At 29.4% G+C, this 18,922-nt stretch overlaps 1 protein-coding gene across 1 annotated transcript; it reads left to right on the top strand.

Annotated features, from left to right (window-relative positions):
- Nucleotides 1–16,515, top strand: LOC145186644 (transcription elongation factor SPT5-like). The gene is made up of 30 exons (XM_090095075.1): nt 1–134; nt 1,328–1,475; nt 1,705–1,767; nt 2,032–2,069; nt 5,368–5,396; nt 5,667–5,726; nt 5,851–5,922; nt 6,051–6,150; nt 6,289–6,375; nt 6,665–6,829; nt 8,032–8,061; nt 8,189–8,263; nt 8,467–8,528; nt 8,618–8,796; nt 8,913–9,067; nt 9,335–9,490; nt 9,601–9,698; nt 9,921–9,990; nt 10,166–10,237; nt 10,408–10,458; nt 10,767–10,892; nt 12,035–12,119; nt 12,392–12,550; nt 14,506–14,611; nt 14,733–14,866; nt 14,998–15,218; nt 15,374–15,596; nt 15,826–15,887; nt 16,001–16,141; nt 16,237–16,515. Exons 1-30 carry the CDS (start codon nt 75–77, stop codon nt 16,387–16,389), a joined length of 3,180 nt encoding a protein of 1,059 aa, XP_089951201.1. The 5' UTR covers nt 1–74; the 3' UTR covers nt 16,390–16,515.
- The last annotated feature ends 2,407 nt before the right edge of the window (nt 16,516–18,922 follow it).

Below are 18,922 nucleotides of genomic sequence, written 5' to 3'. Positions count from 1 at the left end.
TCAACTGATACTTTGTAAGTTACATATATTAGATTTAGTGATATTATTTTTTTATAGCTAATTTATATACAAAAATGTCAGACAGCGAAGATGATGAAGATATTTCAGGTGATGAAGAAGATGATTTGGATCAGGTAACATTACAATATTAGTGGAATATTTATATCTGGTTGTTAACATTGTAATCAATATTTTATGAGTGTTTTCATTTAGATTATAGAAATTTAATTATGGGGTCCTTTGACTATTAAAAATCACTGTGACTAAAGTTAATTTTTTTTTTTTTTTTTAACTCAAAACTTCTCTATTTGTTACATTCTATGTCATATACTGCCTGTAATCACATAGACTATGTTTGAGATCTGAAAATAAAGGGCATCATGGATTTGAAATTCGTTTTATTAGAAGTGTTAAAATCTTTAAATGTTTTACAGGACTTTATCCTACTAGTTGGAGTTTTTGATTTTTCTTTGTCAAGCAAAATATGAACTAGCTTGTTAAAATTCAAAACTAAGAAAAAGAATGTTGAAAGCAAACAAGAAATGTTTGGCATTAAAGAACAATTATTTGTTACTCTTTTGAGTATCAAACACAATTAATATATTGTTATCATAGCTCCTGCATAGTGTCAGTGAATCACATATGCAGAGAATATGAGTATTAGTCATGTTAAATCATAACAAAGCTGCATGATTTGTTTGAGATTTTTATGAAGCAATTGTTAATAATTTAACAATCTTAATCAGTTGATAAAGGTTTTATTATAAAAAGAAGAAAAGCTGTGCTTCCCTATATTTTTACAAAAGTAGAATTGGAGATAGCAAAATCATAGCATCTCATAGTTTATCTGAAAGTTTTTTGAATTTTATCTGAATGCTTTTTCTTCAGCCTGACTTTTTGCAACTAAAACTTAAAACTTATTTAAATGTGTCACTTTCTTAGTTTTAAAAAATTTTCACTATATTAATATAAGTATTTATAAATCCTGGGATCCAAGGGCTAGGTAAATGTAATCCTGAAATCCCAGGGTTGAAAGTATTTTTTCATATTACATTTTTTTTCATATTACGTTTTTTTTCATATTACGTTTTTTAAAAATTATACTTGTAATTAAGTATGTTTGAACATATTTTTAAAATATCTTTTACTATTACTGTAAGATTATTCTCAGTTGTGATATTTTCTTTCCCATATTCAGCAAGAGTTTCAGCTAAGAAACTATAAAATTAAAAAAAAAATACAATACTTTTTGAATTATTTTATAGTGCTTTTGTAACATAAAAAATATAATTTTTTAATTACTTTTCATGTAATTTTATTTCTTTAGGCTAATAATGATGAAAGCAGTGAAGAAGAAGTGAATGATGACTATGATGATGATGAAGATGATGAAGATGATGATTATGAAGATGAATCTGGTCCCAAGAAAAAGAAAAGAAAACCAGCACATGGAGGATTTATTATAGACGAAGCAGGTCAAAATTTTTAAGCACTATTAAAATATCAAAATAATGTTTATTAAATGTTTCCTTTTTAAATCCAATAAAAGTTCGTGTTAATTTCCTAATGGACACTGAAGCTTTTCTATTAGTTTTTTACTAATTAAACTTGGGTTGGTTAGCCTAAAATACCCTTGATTATTCTTATGACCTTTAATTTTATTTTGTATTTGCTCTACTGTATGTTTATTAATATTTTTTTCAGATGTTGATGATGATGCATATGATGATGATGAGGGGGAAGCAGAACAAGGATTTACAGAGCCAAGTATAATCAATAGCTTCTATTTAAATAAATTATCAACCTTTTATGTTTCATTTGTATAAGTATATTATATATATGCTATATATTTTATTATATGTGATTTTTTGTTTTTACACGCTATGTTGCTTTATTTCTTTTGAACTTATTAGAAGAGATTTATGATAATTAAATGAGATATAAGTTAATTTGAATCAATGTAAAATCAATTTAAAACGTTGTTTTTTTAATTTCTATATTCTTTGAGTTTATCTTTTGTTTTTGTTTCAGCAAATGAAGACAGTTTACATGCAGCAGAAGATGTTTCAGTATATTATTTATATATTTGATATTTTTAGTTAATTGTTGCAATATATGTAGCAATAGATTGCTTCAATTGTGGACTCTGTAATAAGATTGCTCTAAAATAATTAATCATTTCCTGAAAATGCTTCAAAAATAACAGTTTTATAATAACACTCTCTGCTGGTAGTGTGAAAAATGATTGCAAGTCACTTGTAATTTGTTGCTGGATAACTGATGATATAGTCTTATAACAGGTATAAGGTATCAAGCTCTTTATCATAAAGAATAGTTTCAGTGTCATTGCTGATGCCAGCAGATGATATTTCACTATTGTCTATTTCAGAAAACTTAGTAATGAATTTGAATCATAATTTTAATTGAGATGATTTAAACTTCTGCCAATAATTCAATCAAAGTCGGAAAATATATGTTGAATAGAAGTTGGGCCTTACAGATAGTAAACATGCTGGGATGTCTACTATCTGTAAGGCCCAACTTCAATTCAGCATGATTGAAACAGTGGCAACACTGCATGAAACAAAAGAATGAAGTAAGTCATTGTATTGCTCCATGCACTACTGCCATCTCCCTCTGCGTCTGGTTAAATTTTCTGACTTACCTAGTTTACATGCTGATGTAGCATGTAAATGGTTGGACTTCTTAAGTTATCCAAATGTTAAAAACAAGCAGTACATACTTTTCAATAGTGAAAAAGTTACATTTTATGAAAGTTTTTATGTGATTTTTTAAATTTTTGTCATTTGGTTTATCCATGGTAAAACCAGTTGTCACTACTAATGAGCAACACTTGCTGAATTTGATCAAATCAGACAATGTCTTGAATGCTAAAATTAAATCTTTTTGTAAAATTAAGTATTAAGCATTGATCTTCTCCTTAGAGAAGCAATAAAATAAATGTTTAAAAAAATGGTGCACTATTAACTTTTTTAAAAATGTTTCCTCAATAAAATCATTCTTTGTTGGTGTCTTGTGAGTTAGTGAGGCAATGATTCTTGGACCAAAATTTTAGCAGATTTTCCTCGAGCTAACCCTGTACCAAATTTAATGGATGGGCAGAACTTTGCTGAAAGACATATGGCCTACCTTCAGAACATCTATCCATCCAATGTTTCACCACATTACTCAGAAGCTCCAAGTAGACTTCCTTGTTGACATTTTGGACTTCTCAAAGAAGTGGGATGGCATGACATGGCCTTGGCTTGAAACAGTAATGAAGACATAAACAGAGGCTGGAAACTTTGTCTATCCTATCACTGTAAGATCTTCAGGGTCTTGAGCCAACTATCTGTCATTTCTCCTGTTATTTTTAGCATTCACAGTGAAAATTTTCTAATTGCTGAAGAACTGGATTTTTGCTAGCTGTTTCATGCTTTATTGATATTAAATGAAGGAAGCAACAAGACACTCTCTTTGCCTTTTATTAGATATTATTTTAATAGATAACATGTGCCTGAATTTCAGGATGTAGAACTTGTACCTGAGGTCTTCATGTATGGCATTTCTCATGGTGTCAGTAACCACATTGATTAACTTTCTCAGTTTCCTAATGGAGATACTAGGACCATTGTTGATTATCTCCTGGAGTTTGATAACGAAGTCCTGATTCCTGACTGGTCTCACTCTGGCATGTTCCTTACAATCTGCAGAGTCCACACCATTATTAAATCTCTTTGCAATCCCATAAACTATGCTTTTTGGGTACTTAAAGCACTTAATAATTTGTTAGACTGAGTGCCCTGCATGAAGTGATTCCACTACCTCAGCTCTATGATCATATTCTTTTGAATTGGTGATGAAAATTGCCAAAAAAAGTGTATTTTCTTAAAAATCAACTTTATATTTGTTTATGTTTGAATTTTGAGGGATAGAGTTCAACAGAAAAAAAAGACAAATATTTTAAAACTCCCACCCTGTATATATCTTTATGACTCTGGTAAATGCATACTAAACGAAACAGACACACAAATAGCTCACTTTTGGACAAGTAAAATGTGGTTGCACTCAAACAACCCCTTTTGCTTCTAATAATCTTTGTGTGCAATAAGTAAAAGTACTTTTGAAAGCCCTTAGTGGCCATCAAAATTTTCTGTTATGTTGCTGCTGATATCTAATCAGAAAAAAATATAGGTAACAAACTTTTAGTTTGCAATTACTGTGAATCTAAGTTCAATTAAAAAAAAAAAGGAGCAAATTGAGCAAATGTAATAAAGTAAATTTGTTGTAAAATTGTTCAAATCCCCTTTCTTTTTTTCTCCTCTACTAATAAGATGTAACATTATATGATACTACTATAAAGTATATAAAGTTTATATATATATATATATATATATATATATATATATATATACATTAGGGTGGTGCTCAAAAAACTTTTTCAAAGTAAATTGATAGGACAACCTCTATTTTTGTTCCTTTTAGCATAACAAACTTATGTGCAAAATTTGAGAAGGATATTTCATCATTAAGGGGTGCCACACGGGGTTGAAAGTTTCACTAAGGTTGACGCTAATGGCTGCAACAGTGGATTTCTTGGCATCTGGAAACTGTTTTCGATGCTCAGACACAGCATGGAGAAGTGCTTGCTTTTGTCCTTCATCTTTTGTTAGAATTTGGTTAAAGTCTTGGATAAGAGCAACTCCTCCCTGAAGGAAAGTTTTGGTGAAAATATTAGGGATGTTCCACTCGTAGTGCATTGGGACGGCAAGTTACTCCCTGATATATCAGGAAAACATGAAAAAATAGATCGCTTGCCTATTCTTGTTTCAGGTCAAGGTGTAGAACGTCTATTGAATGTGCCTAAGCTCCCAAATGGCACTGGAGAGGCAATGGCAAATGCAGTTGTAACAGCAATCGACGACTGGAATCTTGCAGAGAATATAAAAGCCATGTCTTTTGACACTACAGCCAGTAATTTTGGGATTCGCTCTGGTGCAGCAGTTCTTATTGAACAAAAGATGAATAAAGAGCTGCTCCATCTTGCATGTCGGCACCATATTTTTGAAGTTGTTCTTGGAGATGTGTTTAACTCATTAGCTGGAACATCTACTGGACCAGACATTTACTTTGTTGTCCCGTCAATTTACTTTGAAAAAGTTTTTTGAGCACCACCCTAACATATATATATATATATATGTATATATATATATATATATATATATATATATATATATATATATATATATATATATATATATATATATATATATATATATATATATATAAATATATATGTATATATGTATATATATTTTATTTGTTTGCAAAAACAATTTGTTTTTTAAAGATTTATACTTTTTTCAGAGATCAAGAAAGCTACATAATCTTTGGGGGTAAGGTAGCAGATTACTATTATAAGCCATTTGTTTTTACTTAGGTAATAATTAGATCAATCTCGTTGTAAGTAAAGTATGACATAACCATATATGAAACAAAATATGACATAACCATAATAAACAATTATGTCATATTTTGAATATATGACATAAAAAGTATGACATAAATATGACATAACCATAATAGAACATAGTAAAATATAGCATAGCATATAGTGTTGTTACTTAAAAATAATTTAATAGCATTTAATTAAAAATTTTGCTCAGGAATGAAACAGTTGAGGACATTGCTGAGTATTACAAAAAAAAATATGCTGGATCAGACAAGTAAGATTGTTTAAATCTTTTATTTATTTATTTATTTTTTTTGAGTGGAATTGTAAAAATATATTTTAAATCAGGCGCAAGTTATTTAATTTATAATACATAATTTTAAAATTTGAATTTTCAGACAGAAATATCTCGAAGAAGACTATGAAACTCCTGCAGAAATTGAGCAACAAAGTTTGCTTCCTGATGTCAAGTGAGAAATTATTTAAGGAAGTTATTTTTTCTTTAAGTTTTAATGAATTCATTACGCTAAATCCACTTGATAAAAAACTTTATTGCCCAAAATCAAGTAAAGTTGTGTAGTTAATAGTTTACAATTAGAGATCCAAATCTGTGGATGGTGAGATGTAGGATGGGTGAAGAAAAGCAAACTGTCTTTGCACTAATGAGAAAGTTCATCACTCTTCAAAACTCTGAAACGGTATTTTTAACTACTTAAAAATTCTGTGAAAAAAAGTTTACTAAATTTTTTTTTTTTCTGATTTCTTTATTATATTTAAAAAAATATTATTTAAAATTTTGTTTATATTAGTTGAAATAAATTGTTTGCATGTTTTAGCCCCTTCAAATAAAATCTGCAATTGCTGTGGAAGGTCTCAAAGGTTATATTTATATTGAAGCTTACAAGCAGACACATGTTAAAGCTGTAAGTACATTTTTTAGTTAAAATATTGTAGTCCATTCTTAAATGATGCATCTTTCTCTCCTAATCTTTTAGTAAAGTTAAATAGGTAGGCTTAATTTTAACAAATTTTAGTAGATTTTGTATAATTATAATTTTTTTTTTTACTTGTTTTTATTTAAGTTATTACTATTATTGTTAGTAAATTAGTTGTTACTCTATTTACTTAAGAGATTATGTTGTTTTTTTACAGCAGACTTTCAGAAGGTTTTACTGCAGACTTGTAGTAGTTGTTTGAATATTATTATTACAGGCTATTGAAGGTTTTGGTGCACTAAGATTGGGAATCTGGAAACAGCAGATGGTGCCCATCAATGAAATGACTGATGTGCTTAAGGTTGTTAAAGATATTGTGCAAATTAAACCAAAATCCTGGGTGAGGATAAAGCGTGGTCTTTACAAAGATGACATAGCACAGGTAATTAATGACTTCTCAATCTGAAATAATATCTTTATAAAAAGCAATTAATCTTTTTACAATTTTTAAAATCTTTTCTAAAATAACCAGCTGAAAAATTTTTTCAAAGTTGCACATTTCTTTTATGTTTTTTAAAAATTTTTGGTTAAAAAAAAATAACTTGTAATTCATACTACTCCAATACTTCCAGGATCTTGGTATTTTTTAAAATCTTGGATTTTTAAATCTTCCAAGATGAGGTTGGAAGGTTGTTAGATAAGATCTTGTATGTAACTGAGAAAAAAACATGATTGTTTATGCAAAACAAAGGGAATAAATATTTTAAATTACTTTCTCTTTTAATAACCGTCTCAAGGCCATGGGTATGATATAAGTTATGGAAATAGCTTTTTTATCCTTATTCTTTTGACATTTATCATTAAATAGTCAATCAAGAAAGCATTCAAATCAAGAGGAGCTTGCTGAAACTTGAGAGTGACTCAGCAAATGAATTCAAACCGTCTCAAGGCCATGGGTATGGTATAGAAACAAGGAAGTTAGGTTCTATATGAAGCCAAGAAATTTCAAACCCTTTTTTTTCATGTGTAAACAATGTTTAATTGTTTTTTTAAACAACTGGCAAAAAGCAAAATTAGAAAGTTTTTTTGCATTGTGACCGGGGACAAAAAGTGGAGCCACTACAACAACTGAAAGGACATAAAATTATGGGCAAGCCCAGCCATGCACCAAACTTTTTTGGTGCATGGCTGAGGTGAATATTTTGAATATTCATAGCAAGAAGCTAATGCTGTGCATATGGTAAATAGAGCTCAGAGTGAGTTGCTCCAATCTAAAAAAAAAACCATCATTGTAAAATTTTACCAACAAAGTTTTATGCAATTGTGTTGAGCATCGAAGCTCAAATTTCCCCAATATGCCAAAAGACATTGCGTTGTGATCTTTCATCATAAAAATGCTCAGTCATGTTGCAAAAATTGTGTTTAAGAGATTTTGTAACTTTTTTTGAAAAAAGTTACAAAATCTCTTAAACACCATGACTGTTGTTACTAAATATAATTAGCCAAAGTCCAAAAATGAATAGTCTTTGCATTTTTATAAGTTAAAAATGCAACAAATATAGATCTCTTTTATTAAAAATTTAATTCAATACCTTTTTAAAAAACAGATAAATGTAAATAAAGTCTTTTTGTTTTTGTTTTAAGGTAGACTATGTCAATACAGCAAGAAACCAAGTAAGTTATAGTTTCTTTTCCTTTTTGACAGAACTGTACTTTCAACTGTTTTTAAATAAAAACCTTTTATGTAAAGAAAAGTTAAACGTCTGTTAATTTTTTTTCAATCAATAAATTAAATTTTCAGGTCAGCTTAAAACTTATTCCAAGAATAGATATTGAATTGGTCAAAGAGCAAAGCGACAACGATGGAATAAATTCTGTAAGTTTCCATTTCACATCCTAACCAATGTATTTGCATCATTTTTCAAAACCAAATTTTCCTTATTCTTGAATCTTTGACTTGATTGTTTCTATTGCATACAATTTTAATTTTGTCTTTGCTTTGTTCTGAAAACTAAAAAAAAACCATCAGCATGAAAAATAAATGAATATTCTTAAAAATTTATTGTTTTTGATTGGCAGGATTTGAAAAGAAAAAGAAGACCTCGCCCACCCCAGAAAATGTTTGATAAAGATGCTCTATTGTATGATATTTTTTATGATTTCTTTATTGTTTTCTGAACCATAATTTTCTTTTTCCTTATATGCGTTCTTATTTCATGGATTTCTTTAGCAAAAATGGAGGAACTGTCACAACAGATGGTGATTTTAGCATATATAAAAATAATCGATATCGTGGTGGTTTTCTGTACAAAACAATGGCAATCTCTGCGCTTATTACTGATGGAGTAAAACCAACTCTTTCTGAATTAGAAAAGTTTGAAGAATCAATGGATGATGCAGATTTAGAATGTATCCTATTCAGTTTTCGTTAAATTTATTTTTTTATGTGCTTGCAGTGTTTTTTTATGTTACATTTTTTGTTCATTAAATAAAATTATTGTTGTTTATTTTACTTTTCTGATTAGTGGGAAACAGCAAAGCTAAAGAAGAAATCTCGCACTCATTTGCACCAGGGGATGTAATCCGGGTTGCAGAGGGTGAGCTTGTGCACCTTACTGGAAAAATTTTAACTGTTGATGGAAATACTATTACTATTATGCCGAAGCATGATGATCTGAAAGTAATTAAATTTTAGATCTCCTTTTTTTTTGTTTGTGTCATATTTATAGATAATACTTCTTATTTATATTTTTTGCTCTCCTATCATTAACATTAACATTCTATTACCTATTTCTTTTTTTTTTTTTTTACATTGAAAGTAGTATAAAGTATTAAAGAAGCGAAATAAAGTTTTAAACATTCATGTTTAGTGAAACTTTCATTAAACTTATGTTTCACTGAATATAAAAGTTTCACTTTTACTGAATGTTATGTTTATTTTATAAAGGAACCCTTAGAATTCCCTGCACATGAGTTAGAGAAATATTTTAAAGTTGGTGATCATGTAAAAGTATTAAAAGGAACTTTTGAAGGAGATACTGGTTTAATTGTTCGTGTTGAAGACAATGTTGTTGTTCTCTTCTCGGACCTTACTTTTCATGAGGTGAGCTTTTTAATTTCATTTTTTTAAATCTATTGTAAAACTAAGATAATTGTGAAATATACTAACAACTAAGAAAAGTCTTCGATTATCTTTTTAATTCAATTTTTTAGCTTAAAGTTAAGCCCGATGACTTACAGTTATGCAGTGATATGAGTTCAGGAGTAGATTCACTTGGTCAGCACAGCTGGGGAGAAATGATTAATATTGAGTAATTTTTTGCTATTTTCTAAATCTACGAATTGGTTTTTAACAAACTTTTAGCCAGTGGGTAAAGTAAATATTGAAATTTAACACACTATCTGAAGAATTTTTTATACTTATAATTAATGGTCTGATAAAAAATGTTTCCTTGTTAAAATTTTTCAGTATCAGTTGTCAGTGTCATCTTGTTGTCTTTTTCTTGCAACATGTCTATTTTGCCCTATTTTAGTCGAGAAACTGTTGGTGTGATAGTTCGCTTAGAGCGTGAGACCTTCTCAGTGTTGAACCAACATGGAAAAGTATTCAGTTGTTTTGTTTTATATTGGCAAAAAGATTATTTTAAAATTGTTATCATTTTGAATGAGTATGAGTAATAACTACTAATCAAAATGTTAAAATTAATGTCCAAATTTTTAACATTGATGTCACATGAGTTTCTTAATTAAGTAATTAATTTTATATTTTTCAAAATAGGTTGTACAACTCAAGCCACAAGCAGTCACAAAAAAAAAGGACCATAATTCTGTTGCTCTTGATTCTGAACAGGTATCAAGCAATTTTTGATTGAGTTAGTATTTTTTGTAAAAGAATCATTTACAGTGTGTTCTCTCTGAATCCTACTCAAATGAATGCTTCAATAGAAATGGTTGTATTAAATATCAAAACACAACCTTAATCAAGGTTGAATAAATAACTTATTTGTTATTTGCTTTTAGAATCAGATCCAAGTGAAGGATATTGTGAAGGTCATAGAAGGTAAATATGAGGTAAAACATTTGTGTTCGTATTTATTTGGGTTTTTACAATTTTGCCACTGCACTGCTTATAAAACCAATTAATTTTTTTTTAAATCAAAATAGTTGCATGACTTGTAAATATCAATTTGTTATCTTTTAAAGAAAATAACATGAGTATCAAATATTTAAAAAGTTTTAGACAGTTTATTTTGTTAAGCTGTTCGATTTCAATTTTTAAATTCTTTCTTTTGCTCCTGCTTTTGAAACTTTCCTAAGGTTTTGTTTTTTCTAAATTTTGTTGTACATTTTCAATACTTATATAAGAGGTTTACATTCAGGGTTTACAGGGAGAAATTAAACATTTGTACCGTGGTTATGTGTTTATTCAATCAAAAATGGTTCTGGAAAATGGTGGAATTTTTGTTGTTCGCAGTAAATCTCTAGTGTTAGCAGGTGGAGGGAAGGTAAAAGTCTATCTTTTATTGATATATTGTTCATGTTCCATATGGTGGTGAATTTTTGTTTGCTTTGAAAATGAGTATTGAAAAATGCTTAAACAATTTATGTTTATAAAATGTCTCAAATAAAGTTATACCAACATTGTAGTTTCCTCTCAAGGCCAATGATCAGTTGTACTATAAGTTAAAAAGGGTAAATTAGTAAATTGTACAAAAAAAAAGAGTTCTACACAGAAATTATACAAGCAAAACAAAAATGCCTGTATCTTTTCGCATTGACCAAACTTTACAGAACATAAAAGTAGTTTCAAATTTTCAATAATTTTCAAATGTTGTTTGTTAAGAGGTGTTTGTTAACATTTTTGACAATAGTTGCAGTGTCATAAACCGTAATTGTTATTTTCTCTTTCTTACTCTAATATGTGTGTCATTTTATGGGATCTCCCTTTTTGCCATTTATTGTCTTTTATTTTGTTGTTGTTGTTGTTGTTGTTGTTTTTATTGTTATTATTATTATTATTGTTATTATTATTATTATTATTATTGTTATTATTATTATTATTATTATTATTATTATTATTATTATTATTATTATTATTATTATTATTGTTATTATTATTATTATTATTAATATTATTGTTGTTGTTTTTTTTTTTATTATTATTATTATTATTATTATTATTATTATTATTATTATTATTATTATTATTATTATTATTATTATTATTATTATTATTATTATTATTATTATTATTATTATTAATATTATATTAAATTGGAATACCTAGCTGCAAATTTATGCTGAGATGACCTTCTTAAGGCTTTTTGATTTTAAAAGCAGCTATTCTTCTTGTGAGATTCAACCATCATGAAGTTTTATCAATTTATATTTGTAAAAACAAGATTTACAAACTTGTCAATTTTTTTTTACTCACACTTTTCATTTGTTCATTAATTAAATAGTGAATAAATGAAAGTTTAAAGGAAATATTTTAGTTAACATCCAAATACAAATGAAAAAATGTGATTCAGATGTTAGATAAATCATTTGATTCCTTTGATTCCTTTGATTCCTTTGATTCAGATGTTAGATTTTTTTTAACAATAATATTTTTAAATTTTTAGAAGTTTACTTTTTTTTATTCCAGGCAGTGTCAAGCATGTTGCCAGGAATAGGAAGTGGATTTGTTCCTATGTCTCCTAGAATTTCAAGTCCTGCACGTGATGGACCTGGTAAAGCTTACAATTGTTATTTTCTCTTTCATACTCTAAAATATGTCATTTATGGAATCTGTTTTTTTTGTTTTTGTTGTTTTTTTTGCCTATAAACCATCTTGTCAGAGTATGTAACACAGCTGAATAGCTGTTTTTTATATAAATGGTTGAGTTGATCTTTTTTTGGTGTGGGTCTTGCTTTTTTTAACTAACATGGATTTTATATCTACATGGTTAAAAATTACCTCTAAAAGTGTTTCTTAAAAATTGTTTTTCTTTTTTTTTTTAAGGTGGTGGCAATGGTAATAGTTTTGAAGGACGAGGTAGAGGTGATGGTGGCAGAGGTGATAGTGGGAGAGGTGGAGGCGGGGGAGGAGGAGGAAGGGGTCGTGGTAGGGATAATTCACTGATTGGCCAAACAGTGCGTATTATACAAGGTCCATTTAAAGGTATGTTTTGAAATTATTGTCAAGATATTATGTTATAAATAAAAATGGACATTTATTGATATGGCATGAAAGTGCCACAAGAAATAGTCTAAATTTAGTTTGTTAAAGACCCCAACATCAAGTTCATAGTTATGTTATGTTATTTTATTGATGATAATACTGCTTTGTGCAAGTATGTTATATGAATGGTTAGAGAAAAAGGTTATTGAAATATCAGACTGGTTAGCTTGTTCCATAGAATTTAATTCAATTGAGGATACCTTAGATGCTTTTAGTAGTAAACGCATTGCTGTTTGACTAGTGCCAGTACAATTGCTTCAAGAACTTGAAATTGCTCTTACAGAGGAGTGGGGAAATATATTACAAAAACAGTGTAATCATCTTATCCAGTTCATGCATTCAAAGTGTCTTGCTGTTTTGTCTGTTATTGGAAACCACATGCCTCTATTAACAAAAAAAAATATTGCATATTCTTATTTATATTAAAGCCTTTAATGTCTATATACATTAAAAGTTATAATTGTTGAAAGGCATTTATAAATATCTTACAAAACTGCAATTTTTATGTTAAAATATTTGTATCAAATAAATTGTGCTAAGCTATTGGTTTCCAATGAAATTTCTTACACAAATGTTAGAGAAAGTTAACAAAAACATTCAATACACCTGTGTTTGTCAGATGTATGTGTGATATAAGAAGTTCAAAGAGGAGTGATGAGTTTTCAAAGACAATTTATAGATCATTAACAAATGAAGAAATTCTTACAATGCTCCAATACTTGTTTTTTTAAAAAGTTTTTTTTTTTTATCAAATAACATTGTGCAAAGTGCTGTATGAGCCTAGCTAAACACTTTGTTAATTTTCCTAGTTTGCAAGACTTAAGTTACTACTAAGTGAACCTTATCAGTGGATTGAGCTCATAAAAAGAAGATACTTCAGGCTATATTAAAAGAAGCTTCTGAATAATACTTCAATGTTGACACGTTTATTGCAAGCAATCCTGAGAATTTTGAAGGAGATATTATAAATACTGAACAATAAATTACATTACGTTAAACCAATTCTTTACACTTTGTTGAAATTATTTTCAAATCTTAAAAAATCAAATATGATTTAATGTTAATTTAAATAGTAATACTAATTATAGCATTCAATTGTAATATTAATTATAGATTCATATACCTAGGCTTGTTTTTTAAAGACACAAAAACAAAACCATGCAATACACAAAAACAAAGTCAAAACATGTAGATAATAAATTTGTATGAGAAAAAGTATTTTGTATTACATTTTTTTGTTTGATCTTCAAATGCTTAATCTAAAAGTTTACAATAATTAAAAATATTTTAGATGTATGTCAATTTAAGTTAAAGATGTTTTAAAAAGTTCTCTATTTCTTTTGCCATTCTAATTTCACTGTGTATTTCAGTATCTATCTTTTTGTTGAGTGTTAGTTAGAATTCAAAAAAAATTTTTATGCTCCAATCAGAATTCAATAATCTAACTCATGATGAAAAATACTTTTTAATCTGTAAAACGCCTTTTACCCAAGGAACAAGAGAAGTAGATGACATCATTTTATACAATGTTTTCTAGTTAGGATTGTGAAATAATTAAAGGAAGAAACACTAAACTTTTACTTTAGACCATAATCAAATGATTTACGATTTATAACTTGCCCTAGCAACCTCCTCTGACACTTAAGTTAGATGAAAAAATAGCAATAAGTGCTTAGAGTTTTTTTTTTTTACTCAGGACTAAAGATTAATTAAATAAAGTTGAGTTGCTGAATCTCCTTAAAATCATCATCATCGAATCTCCTTTAATAAAAACTAAAAAATTCAAGTTTACTGATAAAAAATTTTCTGCCATTATCAATGTGGTTTTAAAATTCTATGTTTTTATTTACCTCAAGAACTTTTTCTAGAGAATGAATAAAGATTTTTAAATTCAGGGTACATTGGTATAATCAAGGATGCTACGGATTCTTTAGCAAGAATTGAGCTGCATACAAATTGCAAAACGATTTCTGTTGACAGATCTCGTCTTAGTTTGCTCAGGTTGTTATTTAATTTTTATGTTACATGTTTTTTGATTTAATTTTTATTATTTCGTTCAATTTTAGAAAGAAAAGAAAAAAAAAAAATTAAATGAGTAATATGACTTTGTTTTTATTTACAGCGGGAAGAATAGAAACGGTGGTAGTACTTCTTATGCTCATACACCTATGTATGGACAGACACCTATGGGAAGCCAAACTCCAATGCATGGTTCACGTACACCAATGACTGGAAATTTAACACCAATGCATGATGGTGTGTATGCTTCATTTTTTTCAAATCTAAATTTAAATTAAGTTGTTAATTTGAATCAATCTAGTTCTTTTTTTATTATATATATTTAATGTCTTTAAGATATGTATTTTCTACTTCTTAATATGGAATAGGCAGTCGGACACCAAATTATGGTTCACGTACTCCGTCTCATGATCCTTCTCGCACACCTTCTTCTCATGACCCTTCTCGCACACCCTCTCATGATCAAGGTGGACGTACTCCGTCGCATGTTGGACACGGTGGTGCATGGGATCCGACTCAACCAAACACCCCTGCGCGACCAAGCGATGAGTTTGACAATTACGGCTTTGATGGAACTGCTCCATCACCAGTAAGCTCAACTCTAATTCAAACGGTTGTCGTACTTTTATTCATACTCGCAAGTAACGGTTTTTTTTTATTCAAATTCGATGAATTTCATAATTTTAATTTCGATAAAAATTGATTTTTCTATAATTTTAAAGAATTAAAGATTCTTTTGTATAGGGTTTTGCTGCTACACCCAGCCCACAGACCCCATCCCATGGCGGATATAATGCACCATATACACCTGGAACACCGATGTCAAACGTATTTGGCGCTGGTTCATCATATTCACCTATGCATACAGCTTCACCTATGATTGGCAATCCTCTGACACCAGGCGCAGGATTGATGCCAATGTCACCAGCTTACACACCTAGTACTCCCATGAGTCACTTTGATGAAGGTAGATTTTTATCATTATTATTTTTTTAAATATATATTTTAATACTTGGTTTTCTTCATTGAATCAAATAAGTCATGAAAAAAATATTTTGTGAATAATTATGAAAATATTTTATTGTGATTGGTTACGAATGGGTTATATAGATGGTGAAGAAGAATTTCCCAATAGGTCATTGGTATTAAGCTTTGAAGTGGAACGGATTTTTAAAATTTTTCTAATTATCATTTAGAACAAGATCATACTGAGAAATTATCAACGAATATAATGGTAAAAATTAGCGACGACTATCACGTGAGTTAAAGACCTTTGGTTTAACTTTTGTTTTTCTTATTCTAATCTAATTTAACTTATTCTAATCGAGACTGACAAGTTTTTTACTATCTGCAAACTAATTAAAATTTTAGGATCAACGTTATGCTAACCAGCGAGCTGCTATTCGTGCAATCGATGACGATATGCTAACTTTGCAAATTTTAGAAACGAAAGAGTCTATTAGGGTACCGAACACTTCTGTGGAGATAGTTCCTCCGTCTATGCACGATAGGGTATACGTTACAGCTGATTGTTGTCTCGGATATAAGGGAATTTCAAATTTCTTAAAATGTTATGAGATAAAGTAACCTTCAAACATTTATTTTAGGTAAAGTTCATTGGTGGTGTTGAGAAGGATTATACAGGTGTTCTCATAAATATTGATGGACCGGACGGCATTATTCAGATGGACAAAGATGATCATCCTTTGATAATATTGCAGCTGCTCTACCTGGCTATTTATGTTCCCTCTGACGATTGAGTTGATTGTGAAATAGTTAAACGATGTCTGCTTCCGCTATTTAACAATAAAAAATTATTGTTAATCCGAAACAAATATAATTAACAAAATTGTGAAATCTTTCGTGCAATTTAAAAATTCCAAAAATTTTTCTTTGTTCATTTGGTCAGCGATAAACATTTACGGATTTGCCAACGTTTTAAATTCGGATATGTGCTAATATATTATGAATTTTTAAAAGAGAAAATGTTTTGAGGATTTTAAATAAAGCTTAAAGAAATAGTTAAAATTAAATCGCTGTATTAGGCTATTTAACTTTTTGTTTTAAAAACGCCTTTTGCATTGATCACAGAAGCGATTCTCATTGAAAATGATTCGTATAAGTTTATAATGAATTTTTGTGGAGTATTGACCCACTCCTTTTTTAATATTCGAAAACATTCTTCACTATTTCTGGGGTTCGACTTTTTTTTATCCATGTAATCCTAAACATGTTCAATAATGTTCAAATTTAGACCTTGTGGAGGGCAGTTCATTACTTCGAGAATTCCCTCCTCACACGTCCTGTAAATATTTTTTGGCCACTCGGGAACAATGTCTGTGATAATTTTTTTGCTGAAGAATGAAGTTATTACCAATTAGCCTCATTCCAGATGGTATTACATGATGTCTTAAAATTTCTATATATTGTTCTCCTTTCAGTTTGCCATTAATTCTGATTAAATCACCTACTCCAGATGATGAAATACAAACCCAAACTAGAGCAGAACCTCCCCTATGCTTGATTGTAGGATGTAATCAAGGCGATAACCCTCTCCAACCCTTTTTCTTACATAATGTCGTCTTCTTCTACCGAACAATTCAAGTTTTGATTCATCTTGCGTCCAATATGATGTTTTGCATACCTAAGTTTTTTTTTCTACATTTCCACGACGTAACTAAGGCTTTCTTAACCCAGCTTTTAGCAAATGTTGTCGAATGCAAGATGAGGAAACGTTGTTACTTTTCGCAGCTTGAATGTGTTGAAATATCTTTTTAGACTATACTATCTCTGAAATGAAGCACTCAATAAAATATAGTTTTATATAAAAAAATAGTAAAAAGTTGTCATTAAATAAAGCATGAGTTTTAATAAGTGGGTTAAGAAAGCCTTAGTTACGTCGTGGAAATGTAGAAAGAATATAAGCTGGAATACCCAGTGCAATGCACCGGATTTTCCAGCTATTAGATATACAATTTTATTGTATCAATCAGAAATGCGTTTTTAGCTAAGTAATCATGTTTCTGAACTAAACCACTCTGTGGTAATGTAGTTTCTTGTAACAAACGCATCGATAAATTATAATATTACTCCCTAAACATTAATTTTCTTGTACATTTATATCGTATACTTTTCTAAAAGTATCCCTCAAAAGTCATCTTAAAAAAACTGCTGAAAAAACATGTTTCGTTTTCACTGGTAAAAACTTAAAACTATTAGCTCCGTAATTACCACCTCGCTGTGGGGTAAGGAGTGGTTGGAGGGAGCTGGAACTTGGTCACAGCCAAAGGCACCATGAGCAAGAGTCTGAGGTGGTCCAAACCTGGCTTAAAAGCTTTCCTGGAAAAAATAAAAAGTGTGTGCAAAATTTGACGAGGATCGGAGTAAAACTGTTGATTTGTATAAAAAATACACCTACATACTCACATTCAAACGTTGGGCTTTATATATTAAATATATATATCAGGGGCTACTAAACTAAGGTACTAATATTAACTTTGGTGGAAATAATCTATATGTTAAGAGATTTAATTTCTATTAGTTTAAAAAAAACATTTAAGTTTTTTATGTTATTAGGTAGACATGCAGAAATTGTCTGTCATGTGCTTATATATATTCATGTTAATATATATTCATATACTTATATTTTCATATACTTATGTGTTCATTTACTTGTGTGTTCATGTCATATATGTTCACGTACTTATATATATTATATATATATCGCTTCTCGGCCTAATGGCTAAGATCAAGTGTAGTAGCCGGTCTAGGCCGGTGTGCTTGTATTGACTGATGCTTTTCTTTTTTTCTCGCTCGCTCTTCAAAGGGGAGGCAAAACTCTGGGTCGACGTACTTCTGGATCTTCCCTGAAGAGGAGGGGCAGTTTGCAAGGCAGTTGCTGGAGAACTAGGCCCTATAATACCTCAAGTGTACTTATATTTGTCATTAGATGATATATTTCTTGACTGTAAACTAAAATAAATACCTTTTGTACAATAATATTATATTTGCTCTTTTTAAAAAAGCAGAGAAACGTAAAAAGAGAATGTTAAAAATTTTTATTACTTTTGTAACTGGTAGTAACTTCCCTCCAGAACCCTGACTTAGCCTCACAGTCCCATGTGGAGAAGCTTTTTTGTTCACAATCACAGATGATGCAACTTGGTCAGCTCCCATCAGTCAATTTACATTCAGCTTTCTACATGAATAGGAAACACAAATATCTTCGACATGTGTTTTATAAATGTTTGGTATTTTTAGTGGAAAAATTGATATTTTTTACAAATGTCAACA

This window comes from Hydra viridissima, unplaced genomic scaffold (assembly GCF_058129835.1).
Source record: "Hydra viridissima isolate aposymbiotic clone 2 unplaced genomic scaffold, HvirCarnegie_v1 scaffold_8, whole genome shotgun sequence".
NCBI lineage: Eukaryota > Metazoa > Cnidaria > Hydrozoa > Anthoathecata > Hydridae > Hydra > Hydra viridissima.
Note: the sequence above shows the minus strand (reverse complement) of the source record. Positions and strands in the feature narration are given on the sequence as shown.

Bases quoted from the DNA above. Each gene is read 5' to 3' on its own strand.
- LOC145186644 (XM_090095075.1), top strand. From the start codon at position 75: ATGTCAGACAGCGAAGATGATGAAGATATTTCAGGTGATGAAGAAGAT. The intron at 10,238-10,407 runs GTATCAAGCAAT...ATTTGCTTTTAG, and splicing joins TTGCTCTTGATTCTGAACAG to AATCAGATCCAAGTGAAGGA. The intron at 14,612-14,732 runs GTTGTTATTTAA...TTTTATTTACAG, and splicing joins TCTCGTCTTAGTTTGCTCAG to CGGGAAGAATAGAAACGGTG.